Genomic DNA, 26,932 nt, shown 5'->3' with positions numbered 1-26,932 from the left:
TGCCCTCTTCCCACAGTTTTTTGAGATCTGTCCTCCCTTGCAGGGTGGGTGTTGCTAGCCGCTTCAAGCAAGCAGCCATGGGTGGGGGGGTTGTGCTCCTGAGGCAAATTTGCATATGCTAAGGTATGCTAATTCGCCTCTGGGCAAATGAAGATGGCGGGCAGCTGGGGTCTCGCCAGCACGGGGCTTTGCAAATGCACCCAGCTGCCCTGTAAACAAAGTAATAAAAAAGAGAGAGAGCTTTTACAAAGGAGAGGGGAAAGAGAAGGAGAACAGCCATGGCCCTCTGAGGTACTCCTTGACAATGCTCCTGCGCTGAGGCGCTGTTTAATAAAGGGCCCATCGGCCATTATGCAAAGTATTTAAAGGAACATCCTAGCATTTAAATAGTTATGGTTTCTGCAGCCCAAAGGATCCTGGGAACTGTAGTTTGTTGTGGGTGCTGAGAGTTGATCGGAGGCCCCTGTTCCATACATATCCCAGGTTCAAATCCCACAGCGTTTTCACAATTAATCCCTCTTCGAGGGGAACTTCAAGGGGAACCTGGGGAGCTGTAGCACTGTGGGAGGAATAGGAATCTCCCGACAATTCTCAGCGCCCTTAACAAACTACAGCTCCCAGGTTCCTTTGTGGGAAGCCATGACGGTTAAAGTGGCTCCACAGAGCTTCAGGCGTTTAGTGTGGATGGGGCGGAGGATTACACAAAATGAATCTTTTTAGGTGTGCTTCAGGTGCTACACTTTTCAGGTGTTCAACCTAAAAAGAATTTAAGGAGAAACACACACCAGTTTGTTTCCAGGCCCAATCCAAGGTGCTCACATTAGCATTTAAAACCCCAAACAGCTCAGGCCCTGAATATTTGAAAGACATACCCTCCAACATTTCTCTGATGAAAATAGGGATGTCTCATTTCCTAATGATAATTTATACCCCGCACATCTTACTGGGTTGCCCCAAGCCACTCTGGGCAGCTTCCAACATATATAAAAGCATGAAACAATAATAATAATAATAATAATAATAATAATAATAATAATAATAATAATAACTTCCCTAAACAGGGCTGCCTTCAGACAACTCGGGGGTTGGATAACACCACACCCTCCAACATTTCTCCAATGAAAAGAGGGACTCCCTAAGGGAAAGCGGGACATTCTGGGATCAAATCAGAAACCAGGACAGCTTCTCTAAATCAGGGACGCCCCTGGAAAATAGGAATACTTGGAGGGTTCTGTCTGAAAGGCCAACTCCTTCCCTGCAGACCCTCTTGGGTATTAAGATTGGCAGATCTGGGTAGTTCAGGAGGGGTAGCAGTATCCAGCACCATTAGACAGCTTTCAACATAGTAAGCTGAAGATGAAACTCTGGCCTTTGGCACCTGAAATGTATATTTTTAGGGCCTAACCCCTAGTCCGATTGCAAATGGCTTTATCTGATTTTAATCTCGCATTTTCACATTGCTGTAACCTGATTGTGGAGGAGGAGGAGGACAATGACGATGGTGATAAGATAAGATAGGATAGATAGATACTTTATTGTCGTTGTACATAGTACAACGGAATTGAATGCCATCCCATAAAAACAAAACAAAAACAACAATTAGAGCCACACACACACACACACCCATCACAACTCCCTAAGATCATATTATTTAGTTACAGCATTTAAGATGGTTATAGCTCTTGGATAGAAACTGTTTTTTAATTGATTCGTTCTTGATTTAATTGTTCTGTATCTCTTGCCCGAAGGCAATGGTGCAAAAAGAGTATCTCCAGGGTGAGATGAATCCTGCAAAATATTATTTGCTTTTTTTAAGGCAGCGGGAACTGTATAGTTCTTCCAGGGATGGGAGAGGATGACCGATAATCTTTCGGGCTGTGGTTATGACCTTCTGGAGCAGTATTAAGGACCAGATTATTATCTCCACACCAAACAGAGCTAAGAGACCCTGAGAGACCAGGGTTCAAATCCCCGCTCAGCCATGAAGCTCCCGGGGTGACCAGTAACTGTGCCTCTCAGCCTGCCCTGCCTCACAGGGTTGTTGTGGGGGTTATATGAGGAGGGGGAGAACCACATAGGCCACCTTGAGTGCATCTTTGAGCAAAAGGAGGGCTATCAATGGAGTAAATATATAGCAAAGAATGGCTGCAGCTTCTTGTAAATGGGGAACTCGGCTGCAAGCCCCGCTGTGGCCATGTAACAGCATGTCGAGCACATAGAAGGCTTGTGAGCATCATCTGCTACGACCCCCAATGCTGTTGCTTTCCTTTACTGCCATCTACTGACTTTCCCCTTACAGTACTTTGATTTGAAGCTTTAAGACTTTCCTTTGCCTTATTTGTCCTTCTGAGGATGAAACAAAACAAACCAGTAACTAAATGTCACTATTAAAAAAAAAGGACGTCCTTGGAGCTGCCTCAGCTCCTTCTGGACAGATCTGACTTTTTAAAGAAAAAGAAAAAAACCCGATTTTTGCTTGACTATGATCACCTCTCCTGTAAGGTATGACAACGAAGGGGTGGGGGGGGGAGAGAAAGCCGATTCAGTTTACATTTAGAGGCAACCTTAACAAATGCACATTTTCCTAAACCAAATGCAGACAGAGGGACAGCCAGCCAACGATCAAAGCCCTCACGCTTCTGAGTTTTGCAGTGCAGTCTTCCAACCAAGTAGTGTTAGGATAAAGTATGCATATAATAGTGAATATTATGTCGGAAATGTGTATATTTGTCAACGCTGCACGCAAGAAATGGGTTTATTCTGAAAAATCAGCACTGAAAGGCTGAGGGTTTTTTTTTTTAAGGCTGTAAATTGTTGCAGAGGCACAGAGAACTGAATTTAGGGGGGAAATGAGAAACGAAGAAAACTGAAAATGGATAGATACTCTCATGCCTGCTGAGAGCCTTCCCCAACTTGTTGCCTGCCAGATTTTATTGGACTCCAACTCCCACCGGTCCCAGCCGTCATGTCCGATGGTTAAGGAGGCTGGGAGTTGTAGTCCAACAACCTCTGGAGAGCGACAGGTCAAGGAAAAGCTGGTATTTATGCCACAATCCAAGATCTCCAATTCATATGGGGAATTGAACCATCCGTGGGGACTCATTCATCACTGAAATAACTGGCAACAAATCTTTTCTCATGTCAGTAGCTTGTTAAAAGGCAATTTGCCAAGATGAAAAATGTCAAAATTCAGTTACCTGCCATGAATGATTTCTCAGCATATCTTTTCTTTTTAAGAAAGCTGCAGCTGAATCTCTGCTTCTTAAAGCCTCGTATAACTTAATTAACTCTGCAAAGGCTTTCATTCTTAACCTTGTTCCTATACATGAAAGGCACACTTTACACCCCTTGTAGGAAGCTCAGCACACTGGGAATCCCACCTGCCTGCTAAAGAAGGTTCTATATGCCAAGCAATGGCGGTTTCTACATCTGCCCCAAAGGAAACTTCCTAACTGCATTTTACAAAGACGAGCAATTAATTTCAGACTGATAGCAGAGCTCACTCTGAACTCACAGCAGCACTGGCTTAAGCAGGAGAATTCCTTTGCTGTCAAAAGAGTACTTACAGGGGTCCAATTGGGAAAGCAGAAAATGTCTTGGGAGAGTCCGGAATTGATGCTGCTAGCAGCTTGGGCAGACCAAGGCTGCTCTCCCTTTGCAACCTCCCTATATAGAGGTGGACTGGCTCCCATGGGGAGGGTCCCCAGAGACCGCCCCCTGCTGGAAAACCCTTGCACTACCTGGGGGGGCTAACAAATAAAGAAACTCTCTTGTACATTCTTAGGTTCAGTTTGAAGCTGTGGCTAAAACAGACCTCACTACCACCTCCCGATAAACTGGGGTTTCTGCCTTTTGTTCGTAATGGCTTGCGGGAGAAATTTGTGTGATATCTCAGAAATCATCAGACTCCTCTTTCACGCTCACTTTTTAATAAGCCATTTCCCAGAAATGGAGGGGCTTTACTTGGTCTGCAAAGCAGCAATGTGACCCTTCTTAACCCCTTCCTGATTTCTCATGTCTCTGGGTTTACAGCAAGAGAGAGAGAGAGAGAAGCATCAGTTAGGAAGGATTAAGAGTAAAAACTCCCAAATTTTCTCCCTTGCCATAAAAACAGTGTTATCTCTCATCGGTCTTTTGATGTCCGGCTCAAAACATCAGAGCAAAGTATGTTCATTTCCATGAGAAGGGTCTCTTCCTTGGAAGTGGGAGGGGGAGACGAAAGGTCCCTCTTCCCAAGCCAAGCCGAGCCCTGGAAGGAGAGGTCCCCCCACATCCCCCCACGTGTTTATGTAACATTTTGGAACCTTGGGCCGTTTTAAGCCCGGCCTGTCTCTGGGGAGCGAAAGGGTCGTTTTTTTCCCAGCTCCTGCCCCAACCAACTCTCCACAGAAGCGGCTGTTTTGCAGGGAATCCCAGCCTCCTGAGAAAGTACTGCACATAATTTATATATATAAATACCTCCCTCTGTCCTTAAATGGGAAAAGATAACTGTTAAATGGCTTGTGGCATTGGAGCGCGCGGGGGGGGGGGGAGCGAGCAGGGGGGAAAGAGGGAGGGAGGGAGGGAGGATGGAATGGGTGCCTCCGGTGTGGTGGAAAAAAAGAGGCAGGCAGTACCAGCTGGCAGAAAGTGAACGAAGGACAGAGGTGCCTGCAGCCAGCTTTGGGGAGGAATCTGGTCCTCATCAAGGCCGGCAGAAGTTTCAAAAACAAAACAAAATTCTATGCATTCAGACTTCCATACTCTCTCTCTCTCTCCCTCTCCCTCTCTCTCTCTCTCTCTCTGCATCTCCCTTGCCTAGGCCTGGGCTTCTCAGACATCCCAAAAAGGGAACGCGAGGATCCTGCAGGAATTCCCATCAACATACCGGATACGAAATGCCCCACATGCAGCAGCTGCAGCAGCCTAAATATGGAGCCCCATGTCAAAAGCAGAGGACCGATGGACCGGAGGGGAGGGGGGGCAGGCAAAGAGACGCAAAGAGTTTCGCAGGAACCAAAGGTGGAGGAGTTCTTGAGACGCAGCAACGCTTGCTAACTTAACACAGGAAGTTGCCGTGGACCACCAGGCCAGGGCTGCGTCTACACTGAGCAGAAGCGGTTCCTGAGTTTCACAGCAAAGGATCTTTCCAAAGTCCTACCTGTAGGCAATTCCTTGGTCCATCTGGGACAAGTCACTTGATCTACACTCACCTGGGCCCAAAGAAACATAACCATCACCCTTCTCCTCCCCATTTGACCCTGAACTTCTTCTCAATGTCACCACAGCGATCCTCATCCTTTATTTACACAGCAATGTTATCAATAAACGTCATGGCCCTATGCCTTTGCTTTTCTGTTAATGCCTTTGCAAAATGTTTGTTTTGAAACTCTTCACAAAAAGTATTTTCGAAAGAGTCCATCTAGCTCAGTACTGTTCACACGGACTGGCAGCAGCTCTCCAGGCAGAGAATCTTAGCCTCAGTTGGAGAGATCAGGGAACGAAGTTGGTACCTTTGGCATGCAGAACAGGGGCTCTGCCACTCCCTCCCAAAATAAAGGAATAAATAGGAATATAGGAAGAGCTATATTTCACCAAGTTGGAACATAGAATAATAGAGTTGTAGAGTTGGAAGGGACCCCGAGGGTCATCTAGTCCAACCCCCTGCAATGCAGGAATCACAACTAAAGAATCCATGGCAGATGGCCACCCAACCTCTGCTTAAAAACCGCCAAGGAAGGAGTCTACCACCTCCTGAGGGACTCTGTTCCACTGTCAAACGGATCTTAGTGCCAGAAAGATGTTTAGTCGGAACCTCCTTTCTTGTAACTTGAATCCATTGTTTTTTGGGTCCTACCCTGGTCCAGAGAGACCAGGGTTACGTAGACCTGGATTGGCAGCATGGTGCCTAGAGACACCACAAGGTGTTCCCAGGGCCCCTTCCCCTCTACACATACCCACGCTGAAATTAGGCATGGGATAAAAGCCTTCTATTGTCTCCAGCTCAAGGCTTTTCTCAAGCCTAACAGATGCAGAGGGGGGACTGGCCTTCCTGCAATTCTTGCCTTTCCCCTACACTTTCCAAGTAGATCATTCCCCCTCCCAACCTTAGGGATTTGAAAACTTAAACACTTTTTTCAAACTCAATAGCTGGCCAGGGATGGAGTGTGAGCATGTACATGAACGATGCCCAGAACACTCCCTTTGTTGGGTTTTCATGTGTGTTCACGGGCCCCACAAAAGGTTGAAGACCCCTAGTCCACCCTGACCCACTTCAACCCTCCGGGTTTTCAGACTGAGGTTTTCCCCTGGAGATGCCAGGGCTCTGGATCCAATGTTTTCTACTACTGAGCTATGGGCCATTGTGTTCCGTGGGGCTACCCTCAACGGTGGCTAATGGAAAGTCCTTCCCAAGGCCAGAGAGCTCTGCTGTCCTAGACTTCTCTTCCTAAAAGATGTCAGGTGTTTGGAGGTTGTGAGGGACAGGGGATATCGCGAAGTCCCTCCCCTCCTGAGTTCAAGCCCGTCCCCGAGCAAAGGGGAAAGCAGGGAGAGTTCCGATTCCAGTGGGGAAGCAGGAAGTCGTGTCCGAGGCTCAGGCAAGGTAGAGGAGCCAGGGTCCCAGGTGGGACAGGAAGGGGCAAGCAAGGGGGGAAGACCCATCCCCCCAACTCCAGAATTACGCAGGAAGAGGAGGGGCAAGAGGATGGGTCTGCCAAAGCTTTTATGTTGGAGAAAGACGCGCCAAAAGCCATTAGGAGGTTCTGAAACCGACTGACCACATCACTCCGTGTAAATAGCAATGACTTGAGCACTGTAAATACGCAGCACCAATAAAAGAATAAAATGCAGAGCTGCGTGGCGTCGTTACTCTGAAGTAGTCCACTCCGGCCACCGTGACAGCAACCTCCTAATCATTTTTGGGCTACTTTGGAGTTGCCGGGATGAGCGTGTCAGAGGCGGAGAAGTGGCGGCAGATCGCGGAGCAAGCCCAGCTAGAACTGCAGCAGCTGTCGCTGCAGGCGCAGGGAGAATTGAAGGCAGCTAAAGAGGAGACTAAGAAGGTCCAGGACGACCGGCTACAACTTGCGGAACAGGTGAGAGAGCTTCAGGAAAAAGAGCAGCAATTAAGGGCGGTGGCGGTAGACCTCCAAAACAAGCTGGATGCAGAGAAAAACAAGGCGGGAGGGGCACCCCAAGTCCAAGTGCTGCCAGGAAGGAGAGCTGGGACCCTAGTTAGCAAGTTCAATGGAGACCCGAAGGAATTTCAAGGCTTTGAGACTGAGATTGTGTATGCTCTTGAGCTGCACCACGATGAGTTCCCTGATGATGAGCACAGAGTAGCGTTTATTGTGGAGCACCTTACCGGGGCAGCCAGGGAGTGGCTAAGACCGTTAATTGCAACAAGGAATCCTTGCATGAAGAATGTCAAACTATTTCTAGAAGGTTTGAAAACGATGTATTCGTCCGATAGTCATATGGACCAGACTAAGGAGGAACTTCATAATTTACGCCAAGGAAATATGACAGTTCGCGCGTATTGGGCGAAATTCACCATGCTGGTGCACAGATTGGGGTGGGAACTGGGGTCCCCCCCAATGCAAGCGGCGTTCTACTTGGGGTTGCATGAGGAGGTGAAGGATGAGCTCTCGAGAGGTCCAAAGCCCAGTGATATGGATCAGCTGAGCAAAGCGGCTCTGGCGGTGGGGGTGAGACAGGAATCCCGGTGGAGCGACAAACAAGCAACGCGCGCAAAGCGGGCTTGGTTCCCACGGTCGCAGGAGAAACCACTCCCCCAACAACCCTTTCAAGCCACGCCTGGGGCCAGCCAGGACCAGGAACCCATGCAGATTGATAGCGCGCGCGCGCGGGCTTTTCAAACCCCAGCGGCGCCAAGACGCAAGGAGGGAAAGGGCGGGAATTGCTTTCTCTGCAACTCCCCCCAGCATCTCGTCAGAGACTGCCCACATCGCAGGGAGTGGCAAGGAAGGGCGGGGACGGTGGTGCCCTCCCCCACTGACGCAGCACCACAGCAGGGAAACGGGAAAGCCTGGCTGCAGGAGACAAGGGGCAGCAGCCAGGCACAGTCAGCAGACAACAGCCCCAGCCCACCCACCCGCACAGAGAGGAGCAGAGCCAGCCCACCCCTCCCAGAGCAGGAGTGGTTCTAGAAGTCACGCTAACGCTCCCAAATGGCTATCCCCTGACAGTCCTTGCCTTAATTGACAGTGGTGCCTCAGCGAACTTCTTCTCGAGAAACTTTGCAGAAGAGCACCAGATCCAGCTTCTGCAGCTGGATTTTCCCCTTCACGTGGCAACCATTGACGGCAGAGAGCTGCTGGGGGGGGGCATCACTCATCAAACCCCCCCCATGAGAATGACGGTGGGAAGGCACTCAGAGACACTGGCATTCAACGTCACCACCATCTCAGACCCCCCCATCGTCTTGGGCATGAGCTGGCTGGCGCGCCACGACCCCTCCATCAGTTGGCACCAGAGATGCATCACTTTTGGATCGGACTTTTGCCTGGAACATTGCATGCAGCACCAACCAGGGGAGGGGCCTCCGATAGCCACGGTGGCCACCATGCACGTCAAAGGGGGTGAGGCGATACCCAAGCCGTACTGGGACCTGCAGGAGGTCTTCAGCGAAGCGGAGTCCGACCACCTACCCCCACACAGGCCTTTTGACTGCCAGATCAACCTGGTGCCAGGGGCAACTATACCCCCAGCCAAGCTGTACGCCATGTCAGACCAGGAACTGGAGGATCTGCGCGCTTTCATCGACAAGAACCTCAAGCGGGGGTTCATCAGAGAAAGCAAGGCAGCAGGGGGCAGCCCGGTCTTCTGGGTGGACAAGAAAGACACGCAACAGCGCCGCCTGGTGGTGGATTTTAGACGGCTGAATTCGGTGACAGAGCCAGTGGCTTTCCCCATGCCCAGAGTGGATGATCTCCTGACAGCAGCACGCAGGGGCAAGATTTTCACCAAGCTAGACCTGAGGGGGGCGTACAACTTGATCAGGATCCGGGAAGGCGATGAATGGAAGACCACGATGTTCACGCCTCTGGGCTCTTTTGAATATCTGGTGATGCCCTTCGGGTTGCAAGGGGGCTCAGCCTGCTTCCAGGCCTTCATGCACCACGTCCTGGGGTCCCTCCTCTTCAAGAACTGCCTGGTCTTTCTGGATGACATCCTTATCTATTCCAATGACCCAGTGCAGCATGTGAAAGATGTCAGGGAAGTGTTACAGCGCCTGAAGGAGAACCACCTGTATGTGAAGCTGGAGAAGTGCAAGTTTCACACCAAGGAGGTGGACTTCCTGGGCTACAAGCTATCAGACAAGGGGCTGGCGATGGACAAGGACAAGGTGCAGGCCATCCTGGACTGGCACAGCCCCAGGACGCGCAAAGATGCCCAACGCCTACTAGGCTTCGCCAACTTCTACAGGAAGTTCATCAAGAACTTCTCTCGCGTTACGGCTCCCATCACTGACTGCCTGAGAGGCAGGCAGAAGTTCAGGTGGACACCAGAGGCGCAAGCAGCGTTCGAAAGCCTCAAGAGGGTGTTCGCCTCGGACCAGAACCTGTTCCACGTGGTCCAGGACGCGCCCCTACGCATTGAGACAGATGCTTCTGAGAAAGCTGTGGGCGCCATTTTGTTGCAACTGGACGCCAACAGGGAGTGGAGACCCTGTGCCTTCTTCTCCAGGAAGTTGACACAGCCCGAGCGCAACTACACCGTGTTTGACAAAGAACTTCTTGCGATCCACGCTGCGTTCAAACATTGGAGACACTTCCTGGTGGGCGCCAAGCACCCCATCCAGGTGTGCACAGACCACAAGAACCTGGAGTTCTGGAGAACTGCCAGGGTGCTCAACCAGCGGCAGATACGGTGGGCAGAGTTCTTCTCGAACTTCAACTTCTCCATACACTACATCCCGGGAGAGCAGAACGTCAGGGCGGATGCCCTCTCCCGCAAGCCAGAGTACATGGAGGAGGAGGAGCCACCAGCCCCAAGGCACATTTTCCCCCCGTCGGCATGGTCCTGCGGAGCAGCAGTGGTGAGCGAGGCAGAACTCACAGCACTGACGGCAGCGGATGACTTCGCCAACCGCATCTTCAGAGAACTGAGAGGGGGGAGGGAGCAGGCAAAAGACTTTGCAGAACGCAGAGGGCTGCTTTTCTACAAGGGGGCACTGTACCTGCCCACCACCCAGCTCAGACGTAAGGTCCTCAAACAGATGCACGACAACCCAACGGCGGGGCATTTTGGAAGGGACAAGACCACTCACCTAGTCATGAGACACTTCTGGTGGCCAGGGGTGAGGGAAGATGTTCGAGACTATGTACGGGGCTGTGACACCTGCCAGCGGGCAAAGGTGGTCAGAGCAGCGCCACCAGGGTTGCTGGAGCCCTTAGCCACGCCACACAGGCCGTGGGAAGTGCTGTCCATGGACTTCATCACAGATCTGCCTTCTTCCCGGGGTAAGACCGCAGTGTTGGTGGTGGTGGACCTCATGTCCAAAATGTGCCACTTTATACCGTGTGCCAGGGCAGTCTCTGCAGAAGAGACAGCCAAACTGTTTGTTGATCACGTTTTCAGACTGCATGGATTACCTTTAAGGGTTATATCGGATCGTGGCCGCCAATTTGTTTCCAGGTTCTGGCGGCGGCTCATGAACCTCCTGCAGGTGGAGGTCAGCTTGTCGACGGCTAGACACCCGCAGACCAACGGACAAGCGGAGAGGGTCAACGCCATTCTGCAGCAGTACCTGAGATGCTACGTCAGCCAGAGGCAAACGGACTGGGTGGATCGCCTGCCACTAGCAGAATTTGCCTACAACAATGCAGTGCACGTCTCCACAGGGGTGTCGCCCTTTAAGGCCAATTACGGGCGCGACCTCAGATCTTTCCCAGAGAGGGAGGGGGAGGAGGAGGAGGAGGGCCCACAGGCTGAGGATTGGGCAGAGGAACTGGAGACGGTGCACCAGCAGCTCAGAGAACACTTGGAGAGGGCCAAGGAAGCGTACAAAAAGGGGGCAGATCGCCACAGGCGACTAGGGGAGGTCATCAGGGTGGGGGACAAGGTGTGGTTGTCCTCGGAGGGCCTTCCCACCAGAGGGAGGTGCAAAAAGCTGGCACCCAAAAGGCTGGGCCCCTTCACGGTCACGCAACAGGTCAACCCGGTGGCATACAGGCTGGCACTGCCAGAGGACATGAGGGTGCATCCAGTGTTTCATAGATCGCTGCTGTCGCCGTACAGGGAAAGCAGCAGGCTCCGAGACAGCGAACAAACCCCCGAGGGAGGGGGGGAGAGGGAAGGCAGGGAGCACCTCAATGAGGCCACGGCCATCCTGGATTCAAGGTGGGGGGTGGGGGGACTGGAGTACCTCATGGCATGGGAGGATGCTCCACCGTCCCAGAATGAATGGGTCCCAGCCACTCAGATACAGGAGGAATTCTTGGTGGAAGAATTTCACGCCCTCTTTCCCCACAGACCCAAGCCCTGGCACATGGAAAGGGAGGGGGAGGAGGAGGAGGCACGGGAGAGCAGCTCACCATGGCGCTGGGAAGCGGAGTTTGAGGAACCAGAGGATGAGGTATGGGTGTCACCGAGATCCACCCAGTCAGAGGAAGGAGCAGATTGGCAGAACGTTTTTACCCCCACCAGCTCTGACGCCACGGACTTTTTGGGATTCCCGTCCGCCCAGGCGGAAGGGGGGGGCTCGCAGGACTGGGGGGAGGTATTCACACCAACGGGCTCGGAGAGCACTGAGTTCTTAGGCTTCCAGTCGTCACCGACACATGGGGGGGGCCTGGGGAGGGGTGAAGGAGAGCTTGGGAGGGGGGTGGATGTGAGGGACAGGGGATATCGCGAAGTCCCTCCCCTCCTGAGTTCAAGCCCGTCCCCGAGCAAAGGGGAAAGCAGGGAGAGTTCCGATTCCAGTGGGGAAGCAGGAAGTCGTGTCCGAGGCTCAGGCAAGGTAGAGGAGCCAGGGTCCCAGGTGGGACAGGAAGGGGCAAGCAAGGGGGGAAGACCCATCCCCCCAACTCCAGAATTACGCAGGAAGAGGAGGGGCAAGAGGATGGGTCTGCCAAAGCTTTTATGTTGGAGAAAGACGCGCCAAAAGCCATTAGGAGGTTCTGAAACCGACTGACCACATCACTCCGTGTAAATAGCAATGACTTGAGCACTGTAAATACGCAGCACCAATAAAAGAATAAAATGCAGAGCTGCGTGGCGTCGTTACTCTGAAGTAGTCCACTCCGGCCACCGTGACAGAGGTGATGGACATCACTGCTGAGACACACTGCCAGGAAGGATGTACAAAACTGGGCTGGGTGGAATCATAGAATTGTAGAGTTGGAAGGGACCCCAAGGGTCACCCTACAATGCAGGAATATGCAGGTGGCCCATATGGGAATCGAACCCATGACCTTGGGGTTATCAGCACCACACTTTCACCAACTGAGCTAACTGGCTCCACACTGCATCTTCTGAAGCAGTTCTGGATGTTGCAAAAGTCCCGAACTGCAAAGAGAAATGAGGGATCCCCCCAAAAGAACACCCCTCCATTTATGCAAACTAGGAGAAAGCACCTTATAGCCAAGTTTTCAAGTTATTGCTTTGTAAAGCTGAACGCCGCCTTTGAAAAAGCACGCAGCCCGACTGCAGCAACCACCTACAAAACGAAAACAAAAAAGGCTGTGTGGTGCTCCCTCTGGAAGTTATAAAGCTTGTTTCGTAACGATCTGCACCTCTCAATGGCCGTAGCTTAAAAAGGAGTGGAAATTCTTTCCCATTCTTTGCGTTCACGTACATCCAGAGGCTGCTGGCAGACAAGTGCGCCTAACAGAACAAAGAGTGGCAGATGATTTATAGGGCGATACGGAGCTGAGCTGGAAAGCTTGAGGACGATTCATTGCAGGACAGGGGCTGAGGGCATGCAGGTCCACGATGAAAGAGAAGCCGAACGCAATTGCGCTAAATAAAAAACAACGCATCCAGCTGTGGGCTGGAAGCTGAGCTCACTTACCTGCGTGTGGACCGTCTAGTTGATGCTGGAGTCTATGGGACTAGGGCGGCTTCAAGTTTAAGTCGGGCACTTTAGGGAGATGGCGAGCTGTGCCACCAGAGTAGAACACCAAGCAGAGCCGAGTAGCAATTGCCAAGGTCAAGCGATTCCGCCCTCAGATGCCAGCTCTGTTCTGATGGGCAGCTGAAAAGTGCGGCTGGCTGATTTGAAAGCATCATGTGTCAATGCTTTGCTGAGGCTTGCTGCTGCTAACAAGATCAGAAATCTCTCAGAAGAGGGCCTCTCGCTGCTGGCATCAGAGGGGAACCCCCTTGCCCGGTTCTACAGACAAGATGGTGCAGAGAACAGGCAGGGGCCGTTCCTCCTCACCATGTCTGCACAGATCCTAGACGGTGGGTGGGCAGTACAAGGGGCTTCTGTAGACCAGTGTTCTTCAGCAGATGCTGTTGGACTAAACCAGGCATCCCCAAACCTCGGCCCTCCAGATGTTTTGGACTACAATTCCCATATTCCCCAAACATGGGTCCTGTTAGCCAGGGATCATGGGAGTTGTAGGCCAAAACATCTGGAGGGCCGCAGTTTGGGGATGCCTGGACTAAACCAAAAGTATTGTTCTGCTTCCCTTTGGGCCACACCAGTGAGGCAGCCCAGGACCTCCAGACACACTGCCCAGGCTTGCGCCCTGGGGAGGTCACTTCAGTGCTGCTAACACAGCGGTTTGACGTCACCCCCGGAGGTGCACTCCGCTGTCTCTCAAGACAGACAGATGCCAACAGCAATTCCCATCAGCCCCAGCCAGCTTAGCCGTTGATCAGGGATGATGGGAGTTGTAGTCCAACAGCATCTGACTGCAGACCCAGGGTTGAGGAACTCTTAAAACCTAAAACCCCAACTACTCGTGACATCAGCTACTGCAGCATGGGATGGCTCCTCCTGAACAATCCCCTCCTGGCAATTATAATAATTATAATATAATAATCATTTATTATTTGTACCCCGCCCATCTGGCTGAGTCTCCCCAGCCACTCTGGGCGGCTCCCAATCGAATATTAAAATAATACAGCATTAAATATTAAAAACTTCCCTAAACAGGGCTGCCTTCAGATGTCTTAATAATGTGACATTTATATCACAAGGAGCCAAGGCTGTCACACGTGGTCTTTGTCCTCCCACCTGGTTTTATCCTTGCAACAAACCAGGGGGAGGGCAAGATACAGGGGAGCCTCCTGGAGAGCTTCAGGGCTGAGTGAGGATTTGAATCCAGATCTCCCGGTTTTGCAACGTGAGGCGAAAGACAAGGTGGCCCTCCTTCCTAATTCAATGTACAGAAGCCAGCTTGACTGGCAGCTGAAACTTAACTTTTAACGCTGGCAATAGGACAGTGTCCTACATTGCATCGGAGGGCCGAAGGCTAGCTTAGGGGGCAAGGGGCAAGCACTGCAAGATGCACAGAGTTTCCCTTTGGCAGACAGGCTCCACAAGGCCTCCTTTCCCTCCACAGCCATTCCTTCAGACTGCCGGGGTGGGGGGGGGAGAGAGAGGAGAGAGAGAGAGAGAGAGAGAGAGAGAGAGAGAGAGAGAGAGAGAGAGAGAGAGAGAGAGAGAGAGAGAGAGAGATGGGAAGCAGAAGGCTCCGCCAAGCATCTCCTACCCCTGCACTATGCAAGTTGGTTGTTATAGGAACAACTGCTTAAGAATTGGTGCCCAGGTTTGCATTCCCCTCCCCTCCTCTTCCCTCCCCGTCCCTTTCACCTTGTGTGCCATGGGTTGTTGTTGTTGTTGTTTAGATTGGAAGCCTGTATGCTGCAGGCATCCACGAGATCAGAGCAAAGTGGAGCAGTCTCAAAGGAGGATTCCTAACGAAATGGAACAACATCCTGAGCAGCTGGCTGAACTGGGGACAAACACATAGCAGTCTTGTTGCAGCTGGTAAAACACCTTGGCAGAAGACCGATCCAAGGAAGAAGGACTGGGGGGGGGGGTAGGGGTGTCCAGTTATAGGAAAGAATATTCCCGATGAGTATTAGCTCTGACACCAAGGGGGTGTGTCTGTGCTCTCTTTAAAGAAAGGGCTGGGCAGAAGGAACAGTAACACATTAATTCAAGTAGCAAGTTGTTACACACATATCAATGCAAGTTTCCTGCCAGAGAGTGGCAGGGAGGTCACGAGCTGTTTCTGGAAAATCAGGACTTGCCGCCAGGTGACTAAGGTGTTCCTCCTAGGGAAAGATGGAGAGGTTTCTCAGGAAATGAACGTTAATCCAATTCCTCAGGGGAGATGCTTGCTGGAGGCTGCCTCCACCCCTGTCTCACGTTCATTAATGCTAAATAAGGTTGTCTGCTTGCATTAGATGTGGTTGGGAGTTCTGGAGACCAATTAGGCTTGCACTTATCAATCTGCATAATAGGGTCATATTACTGTGAGGACATTCCCCTGAACCGCAGCTACTATGGGAGAGGACGATATCTGGCACGAACCAGTGAGGTTTCCTCTTTCACTTAGGTTGAACTAGTACTGTAGCTTTCTCCAATTCCTTGCAATAGTGCTGCCCTCACTGCTTGAAGAAAAGCAAAAGCAAAATATCTTGGGGCATATGCAGAGTGCCAGTTGAAACAGAGATTCTTGGTAACGCAAAGGGGGGCTGGTGTTACCCACAACATAGAGACACGATACCATTGCTAGCTGAGACTTGCAGCAATGCTTACACAAAAAATAGTACTTTCCAGGCTCAAAGTGTAGAATCTAACCAGAGTTTCTGTGCCGGGCCCGGCCTCCCAGAAAATGCAGCAGTGTCAAGTGGAATGCCCGCTTCATCTGTTCTGCAGAACAGACATCATAACTTTGTTGCAGGCTCAAGTTTCTATCTAGCCAGTGAACTCCAACCATCTGAGCACTGAAGGTCAGTTTCCCCAGCCATTCAGACCCAAAAGCTCATCTCATGAAAGGGGCTTTTGTAAAGCAATAAATGATATCGGGGGACAATCATCCTTCAGCCAGGCAAGCAGAAAAAAAGAAGAAGGAAGAAAGATTACTACATGTTCAGTGTTATTGCTTAAAAGCATACTGGTGCAAAATGAAATACAGTATGCCAACTTCCTAGCCTCTAAGGGGAAAAAAGTGTGTGTGTAAGAAAAAGAAACTATTGTGCCTAAAACTGCACAGATGCTCGTGGGGCCAGGGAGGGGGCACCCTTTCCTAGAAAGTAAGTGACAACATAGCTTTGGGCCTCAATCCTAGACAGCCATAGCCTGGGTGGGAGGAAAAACATGTATGTGGGCAGAAGTTTTTTGAAAGTTCCAGCTTCATGGGAATGGCAAGCTGCTTTTCCATTTTGAAGCGGGTCAGCTTGATGATGATAAAATAAAATTATTATTATTATTATTTATCTGTACCCTGCCCATCTGACTGGGTTGCCCCAGCCACTCCAGCTTCAGCAAAAACCCATGAGATGCCCTGTGAGGGACAGGGGATATCGCGAAGTCCCTCCCCTCCTGAGTTCAAGCCAATCCCCGAGCACAGGGGAAAGCAGAGAGAGTTCCGATTCCAGTGGGGAAGCAGGAAGTCGTGTCCGAGGCTCAGGCAAGGTAGAGGAGCCAGGGTCCCAGGTGGGACAGGAAGGGGCGAATAAGGGGGGGAGACCCATCCCCCCAACTCCGGAATTACGCAGAAAGAGGAGGGGAAAGAGGATGGGTCTGCCAAAGCTTTTGTGTTGGAGAAAGACGCGCCAAAAGCCATTAGGAGGTTCTGAAACCGACTGACCACATCACTCCGTGTAAATAGCAATGACTTCAGCACTGTAAATACGCAGCACCAATAAAAGAATAAAATGCAGAGCTGCGTAGCGTCGTTACTCTGAAGTAGTCCCTCCGGCCACTGTGACAGCAACCTCCTAATCCTTTTTGGGCTACTTTGGAGTGCCGGGATGAGCGTGTCAGAGGCGGAGAGATGGCGGCAGATCGCGGAGCAAGCCCAGCAAGAACTGCAGCAGCTGTCGCTGCAGGCGCAGGGGGAATTGAAGGCAGCTAAAGAAGAGACTAAGAAGGTCCAGGACGACCGGCTACAACTTGCGGAACAGGTGAGAGCGCTACAGGAAAGAGAGCAGGAATTAAGGGCGGTGGCGGTAGACCTCCAAAACAAGCTGGATGCAGAGAAGAACAAGGCGGGAGGGGCACCCCAAGTCCAAGTGCTGCCAGGAAGGAGAGCCGGGACGCTAGTAAGCAAGTTCAATGGAGACCCGAGGGAATATCAGGGCTTTGAGACTGAGATTGTGTACGCTCTTGAGCTGCACCACGATGAGTTCCCTGATGATGAGCACAGGGTAGCGTTTATTGTGGAGCACCTTACCGGGGCAGCCAGGGAGTGGCTAAGACCGTTAATCGCAACAAAGAATCCTTGCATGAAGAATGTCAAACTATTTCTAGAAGGTTTGAAAACGATGTATTCGTCCGATAGTCATATGGACCAGACTAAGGAGGAACTTCATAATTTACGCCAAGGAAATATGACAGTTCGCGCGTATTGGGCGAAATTCACCATGCTGGTGCACAGATTGGGGTGGGAACTAGAGTCACCCCCAATGCAAGCGGCGTTCTACTTGGGGTTGCATGAGGAGGTGAAGGATGAGCTCTCGAGAGGTCCAAAGCCCAGTAATATGGATCAGCTGAGCAAAGCGGCTCTGGCGGTGGGGGTGAGACAGGAATCCCGGTGGAGCGACAAGCAAGCAACGCGCGCAAAGCGGGCTTGGTTCCCACGGTCGCAGGAGAAGCCACTCCCCCAACAACCCTTTCAAGCCACGCCTGGGGCCAGTCAGGACCAGGAACCCATGCAGATTGATAGCGCGCGCGCGCGGGCTTTTCAGACCCCAGCGGCGCCAAGACGCAAGGAGGGAAGGGGTGGGAATTGCTTTCTCTGCAACTCCCCCCAGCATCTCGTCAGAGACTGCCCACATCGCAGGGAGTGGCAAGGAAAGGCGGGAACGGTTGTGCCCTCCCCCACTGACGCAGCACCACAGCAGGGAAACGGGAAAGCCTGGCTGCAGGAGACAAGGGGCAGCAGCCAGGCACAGTCCGCAGACAACAGCCCCAGCCCACCCACCCGCACAGAGAGGAGCAGAGCCAGCCCACCCCTCCCAGAGCAGGAGTGGTTCTAGAAGTGACGCTCACGCTCCCAAATGGCTATCCCCTGACGGTCCTCGCCCTAATTGACAGTGGTGCCTCAGCCAACTTCTTCTCGAGAAACTTTGCAGAAGAACACCAGATCCAGCTTCTGCAGCTGGATTTTCCCCTGCACGTGGCAACCATTGACGGCAGAGAGCTGCTGGGAGGGGCCATCACTCATCAAACCCCCCCCATGAGAATGACGGTGGGAAGGCACTCAGAGACACTGGCATTCAACGTCACAACCATCTCAGACCCCCCCCATCGTCTTGGGCATGAGCTGGCTGGCGCGCCATGACCCCTCCATCAGTTGGCACCAGAGATGCATCACTTTTGGATCGGACTTTTGCCTGGAACATTGCATGCAGCACCAACCAGGGGAGGGGCCTCCGATAGCCACGGTGGCCACCATGCACATCAAAGGGGGTGAGGCGATACCCAAGCCGTACTGGGACTTGCAGGAGGTCTTCAGCGAAGCGGAGTCCGACCACCTACCCCCACACAGGCCTTTTGACTGCCAGATCAACCTGGTGCCGGGGGCAACTATACCCCCAGCCAAGCTGTACGCCATGTCAGACCAGGAACTGGAGGATCTGCGCGCTTTCATCGACAAGAACCTCAAGCGGGGGTTCATCAGAGAAAGCAAGGCAGCAGGGGGCAGCCCGGTCTTTTGGGTGGACAAGAAAGACACGCAACAGCGCCGTCTTGTGGTGGATTTTAGACGGCTGAATTCAGTGACAGAGCCAGTGGCCTTCCCCATGCCCAGAGTGGATGATCTCCTGACAGCGGCACGCAGGGGCAAGATTTTCACCAAGCTAGACCTGAGGGGGGCGTACAACTTGATCAGGATCCGGGAAGGCGATGAATGGAAAACCACGATGTTCACGCCTCTGGGCTCTTTTGAATATCTGGTGATGCCCTTCGGGTTGCAAGGGGGCTCAGCATGCTTCCAGGCCTTCATGCACCACGTCCTGGGGTCCCTCCTCTTCAGGAAATGCTTGGTCTTCCTGGATGACATCCTTATCTATTCCGATGACCCAGTGCAGCATGTGAAAGATGTCAGGGAGGTGTTGCAGCGCCTGAAGGAGAACCACCTGTATGTGAAGCTGGAGAAGTGCAAGTTTCACACCAAGGAGGTGGACTTCCTGGGCTACAAGCTGTCAGACAAGGGGCTGGCGATGGACAAGGACAAGGTGCAGGCCATCCTGGACTGGCACAGCCCCAGGACGCGCAAAGATGCCCAACGCCTACTAGGCTTCGCCAACTTCTACAGGAAGTTCATCAAGAACTTCTCTCGCGTTACGGCTCCCATCACTGACTGCCTGAGAGGCAAGCAGAAGTTCCGGTGGACACCAGAGGCGCAAGCAGCGTTTGAAAGCCTCAAGAGGGTGTTCGCCTCAGACCAGAACCTGTTCCACGTGGTTCAGGACGCGCCCCTACGCGTGGAGACAGATGCTTCTGATAAAGCTGTGGGCGCCATTTTGTTGCAACTGGACGCCAACAGAGAGTGGAGACCCTGTGCCTTCTTCTCCAGGAAGTTGACCCAGCCAGAGCGAAACTACACGGTGTTTGATCGGGAACTTCTTGCGATCCACGCTGCGTTCCAGCACTGGAGACACTTCCTGGTGGGCGCCAAGCACCCCATCCAGGTGTGCACAGACCACAAGAACCTGGAGTTCTGGAGAACTGCCAGGGTGCTCAACCAGCAGCAGATACGGTGGGCAGAGTTCTTCTCGAACTTCAACTTCTCCATACACTACATCCCGGGAGAGCAGAATGTCAGGGCGGATGCCCTCTCCCGCAAGCCAGAGTACATGGAGGAGGAGGCGCCACCGGCACCCAGGCACATTTTCCCCCCGTCAGCTTGGTCCTGCGGAGCAGCAGTGGTGAGCGAGGCAGAACTCACAGCACTGACGGCAGCGGATGAATTTGCCAACCGCATCTTCAGAGAACTGAGAGGGGGGGGAGCAGGCAAAAGACTTTGCAGAACGCAGGGGGCTGCTTTTCTACAAGGGTGCACTGTACCTGCCCACCACCCAGCTTAGACGTACGGTCCTCAAGCAGATGCACGACAACCCAACGGCGGGTCATTTTGGGAGGGACAAAACCACTCACCTAGTCATGAGACACTTCTGGTGGCCAGGGGTGCGGGAAGATGTTCGAGACTATGTACGGGGCTGCGACACCTGCCAGCGGGCAAAGGTGGTCAGAGCAGCGCCACCGGGATTGCTGGAGCCCTTAGCCACGCCACACAGGCCGTGGGAAGTGGTGTCCATGGACTTCATCACAGATCTGCCTTCTTCCAGGGGCAAGACCGCAGTGTTGGTGGTGGTGGACCTCATGTCCAAAATGTGCCACTTTATACCGTGTGCCAGGGCGGTCTCTGCAGAAGAGACAGCCAAACTGTTTGTGGATCACGTATTCAGACTGCATGGATTACCTTTAAGGGTTATTTCGGATCGTGGCCGCCAATTTGTTTCCAGGTTCTGGCGGCGGCTCATGAACCTCCTGCAGGTGGAGGTCAGCTTGTCGACGGCTAGACACCCGCAGACCAATGGACAGGCGGAGAGGGTCAACGCCATTCTGCAGCAGTACCTGAGATGCTACGTCAGCCAGCGGCAAACGGACTGGGTGGATCGCCTGCCACTGGCAGAATTTGCCTACAACAATGCGGTGCACGTCTCCACAGGGGTGTCGCCCTTTAAGGCCAATTACGGGCGTGACCTCAGATCTTTCCCAGAGAGGGAGGGGGAGGAGGAGGAGGAGGGCCCACAGGCTGAGGATTGGGCAGAGGAACTGGAGACGGTGCACCAGCAGCTCAGAGAACACTTGGAGAGAGCCAAGGAAGCGTACAAGAAGGGGGCAGATCGCCACAGGCGACCGGGGGAGGTCATTAGGGTGGGGGACAAAGTTTGGTTGTCCTCGGAGGGCCTTCCCATCAGAGGGCGATGCAAAAAGCTGGCGCCCAGAAGGTTGGGCCCCTTCACGGTCACGCAACAGGTCAACCCGGTGGCATACAGGCTGGCACTGCCAGAGGACATGAGGGTGCACCCAGTGTTTCATAGATCGCTGCTGTCGCCGTACAGGGAAAGCAGCAGGCTCCGAGACAGCGAACAAACCCCTGAGGGAGGGGGGGAGAGGGAAGGCAGGGAGCAACTCAATGAGGCCACGGCCATCCTGGATTCAAGGTGGGGGGTGGGGGGACTGGAGTACCTCATGGCATGGGAGGACGCTCCACCGTCCCAGAATGAATGGGTCCCAGCCACTCAGATACAGGAGGAATTCCTGGTAGAAGAATTTCACGCCCTCTTTCCCCATAGACCCAAGCACTGGCACATGGAAAGGGAAGGGGAGGGGGAGGAAGCACGGGAGAGCAGTTCACCATGGCGCTGGGAAGCGGAGTTTGAGGAACCAGAGGATGAGGTATGGGTGTCACCGAGATCCACCCAGTCAGAGGAAGGAGCAGATTGGCAGAACATTTTTACCCCCACCAGCTCTGACGCCACGGACTTTTTGGGATTCCCATCCTCCCAGGCGGAAGGGGGGGGCTTGCCGGACTGGGGGGAGGTGTTCACACCAACGGGCTCGGAAAGCACTGAGTTCTTAGGCTTCCAGTCGTCACCGACACCTGGGGGGGACCTGGGGAGGGGTGAAGGAGAGCTTGGGAGGGGGGTGGATGTGAGGGACAGGGGATATCGCGAAGTCCCTCCCCTCCTGAGTTCAAGCCAATCCCCGAGCACAGGGGAAAGCAGAGAGAGTTCCGATTCCAGTGGGGAAGCAGGAAGTCGTGTCCGAGGCTCAGGCAAGGTAGAGGAGCCAGGGTCCCAGGTGGGACAGGAAGGGGCGAATAAGGGGGGGAGACCCATCCCCCCAACTCCGGAATTACGCAGAAAGAGGAGGGGAAAGAGGATGGGTCTGCCAAAGCTTTTGTGTTGGAGAAAGACGCGCCAAAAGCCATTAGGAGGTTCTGAAACCGACTGACCACATCACTCCGTGTAAATAGCAATGACTTCAGCACTGTAAATACGCAGCACCAATAAAAGAATAAAATGCAGAGCTGCGTAGCGTCGTTACTCTGAAGTAGTCCCTCCGGCCACTGTGACATGCCCCTTCCGTTGTGTACAGAAAACTTCCCCTTGTCCAGAACTAGTCTGATACAGGTTTCCTTTGCTTGTGTCTCTTAAAATTATTCCTATCAGCATGCTAGATCAGATAGCTAAGCTAAGTACTTCACTAAAGCATAGGCAGCTGCAGCTACTGTAATTCACAATAGAACAGAAGCAATGTTATATATGGCTTGGATTTTATCTGGTTAGCCATAATTAATCTACACCCGGTCTGAGGGCATTTCCTAACCCAACCTTACATTTTACTCCCTTCTAAGAAGTGACAAATCCCTCCCAAAGAGGCCTGAATGTTTGTGAGTGTTCCATGACATCGCAGCATTTGCTCAGCCAAGGGTGGCTCAGGAGAGCTGTTAGCTGAACACTGTATTCTTCCCATTTTACATACAGTTCTTAATTTTTATCCTCATTTCTGATTGCTAATTTTGTCAAATGAGAGACCAGGGAGAGGAACCTGCCCTCAAGCATAACACTGCAGTGCTGCTCCAATGAGGAGAAGCAGCTAGGAGCACAAGTCTTTTGTCCTACTGCACCCAAAATTTCAATCTTGGCTTGTAGGCAGTGCTTAAACCAGAGTTTCCTAGTTTGGATGTCACAGGAAACTGTGGTTAGGAAATCAGGAAGTCTCTAGTCAATCAGGGCATGTGAGAAGAGGAAGGAAAGGCAGGGCACAAAAGCTCAACAGCATTACATCTGCACCATACCCATAACTTGGTCCTAAATCTATATAATATCCTTAGCTGAGGCTTAACACTGTCCTTTGCTGAACACTGGAAAACACTTCAGGATTGCAGGGAAGGCCGAAACATTTACTAAAATAACATCCCATTCCTGTAATTGTTAACATCAATTATTGTGGAAAGTCCCTATCGTTGTGAAAAGTCTGTTTCCACCACATAAGGATTCAATTATCGGACACCCTCGCAAGTCAAAGTTTAAGGCAAATTATCTTTTATTCATGTACAAAGAACCAAAAATAGAATTCAGTATGACACTGAGCTGAAACACTGGACGCTTTTAATTTTTAGACCTATAGGCCAAACCTGCTCCTCCCCCCTTTTGTTTACCATTTATCATACCGTGAAAATAAATGGATTCTGACCCACCAAGAGATTGATGCTGTAAAACTGTCACAGTTTCTTATGTTTCCACACTAACATATCCCTCCTTTTACCAACAATATACCTTGGACTAGAACTGTAGAGGAAACCACAGCACAAAGATGATTAGAAATGCCACATCTACAAAATTGCCCTTACCCATTTTACCAATCAGTCTTGAGAACTTTGCACAGTAACAAATAAACACCTGCTCTGCACGAAGGGACACGTGATGGTTTATTTCATCTGTTTAGGCCCCGTGAACTCAACATATCTTCAAGCTTTGGGCCAGCTATGCATCCTGGCTCCGCAGCAGCCCCTGAGAATTAAAACAAAGACGACGTGTTGCATTTCAACATGGTAAGTAATGCCAACTCTTGAGTAATCATATTTTCTTATGAGATCTACTTGGGATGAGCTGAACCTACAGATCACATCACTGGCCAACTAGTTTTCCTGCATGGAGGCCAAAAATCTGCTTGGAAAATTGATTTCAAGTTGCAGAAGAGTCATACTATGGTCTTGCACAACTCCTGCTCATTTAAGCTAGGCTTATGCAAGTTATCTTTCCAGTGAATGGCACCTCTCATCCACTTTTCCAGACAGGATAAAGGCAAGTCTTGTGCCTTTGCTTCTGCAGTTCTGTGCACACTTACTTGAATACAAGTCCCACTGAATTCAGGAGGATTCACTTTTGAGTATAGATCACGCTGCCAGCAGCTCTTGCAATAATAAGTTGGGTGAGCCGCGTAGCAGATCTCCTCTGTGACCAATGTTACCCAAACATCCCAATCAATAATATGCCGCTCTTCAATACAGATTCTCAGAACAGTTTCCAATATAAACGAAACAAGTAACTACAGCAGCAAGACACAACAGCAACTTGCACAGGTTAAAACCCAAAGTAAGAGAAGAAATCCAGAATGCACTTAAAAGCTAATAAACTCGGCACCAAGCAAACCACTCTAGGGAGGAAGTTGCAATGCCCAGAAGGCACCACAATGAAAGCGCTCTCTCCAGCCGCCATCGACATTGACTCCAACAATGATGGGACCCAGCTGAGAAACTCCATAACAAATCTTAACAACATGGCTAATTCATGTAGGACTGGGGCGTTTACGTTCCTCCATACATTGCTGGACTACAACTCCCATTGTCCTTTGCTGGCTGGGGCTGATGGGAGTTAAAATCCAACAACATCTGGAGAGCATCAGATTCTCCATCTTAATGCAGGAGGAAGGTGGCCAGGTTTTATGTTTGGTTATGTCTCAGTACCAATGATGATGTGTGCCAGTGTCAGAACAGTAACTTCTCTTTTCCTTGAAAGTAAAGTTTATTTGCAAGCCCCTCTCAGGGGTGGCAAACCTGTGGTTCAGATTTTTTTTGGTCTTCCAACTCCAATCAGACTTTGCTGGCACAGCCCAGGGATTATGGGAGTTGTAGTCCCAACAACATTTAGAGGACAATAGGTTAAACACTTCTGCATTATTTATACACTCCCACACACCCTAACCAAAGCATACCCATTTGACTCCTTTCGTTGGTTGGTTTGAAACCTGTAACAAAGGTGCTCTGGGGAATGTATTGCAGACCTTTTCTTCATTACCATGTAACAGCTGGTTTATAATTCCATACAGAAGTGGCCTGTTAAAAAATGGGGAAAATTGTTGAGTGGAGAGAGCTGAAGAAACAAGGGGCAAAGGATCATTAGCCACTCCCATTTACTTTAGTGGAACTTGCACAGAGGGAATCTTTGGTGGACTATGCTTGCAGATTTTCAGCAAAGAACAATTGCCATATGATCGTAACTCAGAAGCAAGGCCCTCTGGGTCCAAGGAAATGGACTTCTTTGTAAGCACTCTTTAGAGGCACACTTACAGCATAATCTTATCTACTCAGAAGTTTAGGACTTTATTCCTAAGTAAGTATGTATAAGATTATAGCTTTAGAAATTTACCACAGAGCCCCTGAAGTGTGGGGAAAACATTATATGTGTCATCCTGCACATATATGATTAAGAATGTATTCATCATATATCAACACTTTAAGGCATTCAAAATCCAGAGGGAGCTTATAGAACCAGAATATATGGACTATGTCATCTTACACTGATCTGCTGTTTGGATCTTCAACTATATTTAGTTCATTAACAAGAAATTCTCTGTCCAATGGAACTTCAGGTTGGCCAGATTCTGAAAAACAGAACATGTGAACATTAATCCTTTCTGAACTCGGATTCATAGAATCATAGAATTGTGAAAGTTAAAAGGGACCCCAAGGGTCATCTAGTCCAACCCCCTGCAATGCAGGAATTGTATGTACCTAGCTATTTTAGTAACCCCATTCACGCATGGCTCGCAAACAAATCACTATTCACCAGCCACCAGCCACAAATCTCCAGAGACACATTTCTGTAGGACTGTAACTTCTGTGATTTCCATTTCCATATTCATTATTTATTGGATAGTATCCATGCAACAGAGAAAAGGAAATAGGAAAAAGGCTCACCTGCTGTTAGAACAGATGAAGCATATTTGTATTTGTTGAACTCCAAGTATTCACGGATCAGTTCGTTGATTAAAAGGTTCTCATGGGACAACGATGGCCGTGGCTCGCTTTGGTCATCCAGCGCGTTGAAAACTTCAGCTCTGATCCTTGCTTTGATCTGTCCCAGCGTACCTCTCTTCTCCAGCGTGTCTGTTAAAACTAGGGAGTACAAAACCAGGCAGCTTTTCTATTAACAAGAAACCCAGCTGTAGCTGTTCCAAGTGCGAAAACAAACAAACACATTCCCCCCCCAAAAAAAGAACAACCAAAAAAAACTAAGCCTTTAGTTCTCATGAGCTGCTTTGGACAGAAGCTAAGTTTCATTAGACATGCTGGACATTAAAAAAAATTGCAAATTAACAAAGTAGAATGAGATTGTCGCAGACAGAATTAAATATGCTTCCTTGTTGGCATGATAAAACGTATCCCGATCAAGTCCATGACAGGCAGCTAGGCAACAGGTACAGCACCCCACAACAGAATAGCAGCTGCCCCAGGTGAACTTCCACCTGCTATGCAGCTCTTAAAGGCTTAGGAGCAGAGCTGGGGGAGGGCAGACACACACCCCAGTGAAAAATAAGTTTAAAACAAGTAACCCCGCCCCCCCTCCTCGCACCAGGACAAAGGAAAGAGAACATTCCCGCTTCCCTTTACCTGCTTTCAACTCTGTTATGGTCGCCATCTTGGAAGGGGCAACCGGAGGCGGAAGTGGGAAGGGAAAAATAACCGAAAATTCCCGGATATAAACAAACAGGCTTCTCGGTCTCTAGGGCAACCGCAGGGGCAAAGCACGCGTGCGCATTAGGGACGGAGGAGCCTCCCTCCACCCGGCGGCGGTATCTGCTCTCTACTGGCTGCGCGCTCAGCCAATAAGCTTATCTGGAACCGTTAACCCTTTCCTTTCCTCGGGCTTGGACTTTTTCATTGGCGGGGGGGGGGGAGATTGCTGGCTTACTAGTGAATGCTAATTTAGATTTATTTATGTG

At 51.0% G+C, this 26,932-nt stretch overlaps 2 protein-coding genes, 1 long non-coding RNA gene and 1 other non-coding gene across 7 annotated transcripts in view; 1 reads left to right on the top strand and 3 right to left on the bottom strand.

Moving 5' to 3' along the window:
- Positions 1-3,625, bottom strand: part of MYH11 (myosin heavy chain 11) — an 88,216-nt gene extending 84,591 nt beyond the window's left edge. For all 4 annotated transcript variants that reach the window (XM_035132126.3, XM_035132124.3, XM_088656940.1 and 1 more), the window contains exon 1: positions 3,567-3,625. The gene's annotated coding sequence lies outside the window, so the exon portion shown is untranslated. The remainder of the gene's footprint in view (positions 1-3,566) is intronic.
- LOC148683714 (uncharacterized) lies at positions 2,374-5,339 on the top strand. Its single transcript, XR_015946844.1, has 2 exons — positions 2,374-2,502; positions 4,802-5,339. It is a non-coding gene; the product is annotated as an uncharacterized LOC148683714 (long non-coding RNA).
- Positions 5,340-12,391: 7,052 nt separating this feature from the next.
- On the bottom strand, positions 12,392-12,465 carry TRNAI-GAU (transfer RNA isoleucine (anticodon GAU)). The gene has a single exon. It is a non-coding gene; the product is annotated as a tRNA-Ile (tRNA).
- A 10,768-nt stretch (positions 12,466-23,233) lies between these two features.
- CEP20 (centrosomal protein 20) lies at positions 23,234-26,640 on the bottom strand. Its single transcript, XM_035132130.3, has 5 exons — positions 26,601-26,640; positions 25,908-26,105; positions 25,507-25,591; positions 24,923-25,043; positions 23,234-23,718 (listed from the first exon to the last, which is right to left on the bottom strand). The coding sequence occupies exons 1-5, from the start codon at positions 26,626-26,628 to the stop codon at positions 23,692-23,694; spliced, it is 459 nt and encodes a 152-aa protein (XP_034988021.1). The 5' UTR covers positions 26,629-26,640; the 3' UTR covers positions 23,234-23,691.
- Between the last annotated feature and the right edge of the window lie 292 nt (positions 26,641-26,932).

Source organism: Zootoca vivipara, chromosome 13 (genome assembly GCF_965207765.1).
Source record: "Zootoca vivipara chromosome 13, rZooViv2.hap1.1, whole genome shotgun sequence".
NCBI classification, from domain to species: Eukaryota; Metazoa; Chordata; class Lepidosauria; order Squamata; family Lacertidae; genus Zootoca; species Zootoca vivipara.
Note: the sequence above shows the minus strand (reverse complement) of the source record. Positions and strands in the feature narration are given on the sequence as shown.

What these genes read in the sequence shown, in the direction of transcription:
- CEP20 (XM_035132130.3), bottom strand. Translation starts at nt 26,628, where the DNA reads ATGGCGACCATAACAGAGTTGAAAGCAG. An exon ending in GATCCAAACAGCAGATCAGT is followed by an intron (nt 25,044 to 25,506) that starts GTAAGATGACAT and finishes ATTTTTTAACAG; the next exon opens with GCCACTTCTGTATGGAATTA. An exon ending in CAACGAAAGGAGTCAAATGG is followed by an intron (nt 23,719 to 24,922) that starts GTATGCTTTGGT and finishes TTTAATTCTCAG; the next exon opens with GGGCTGCTGCGGAGCCAGGA.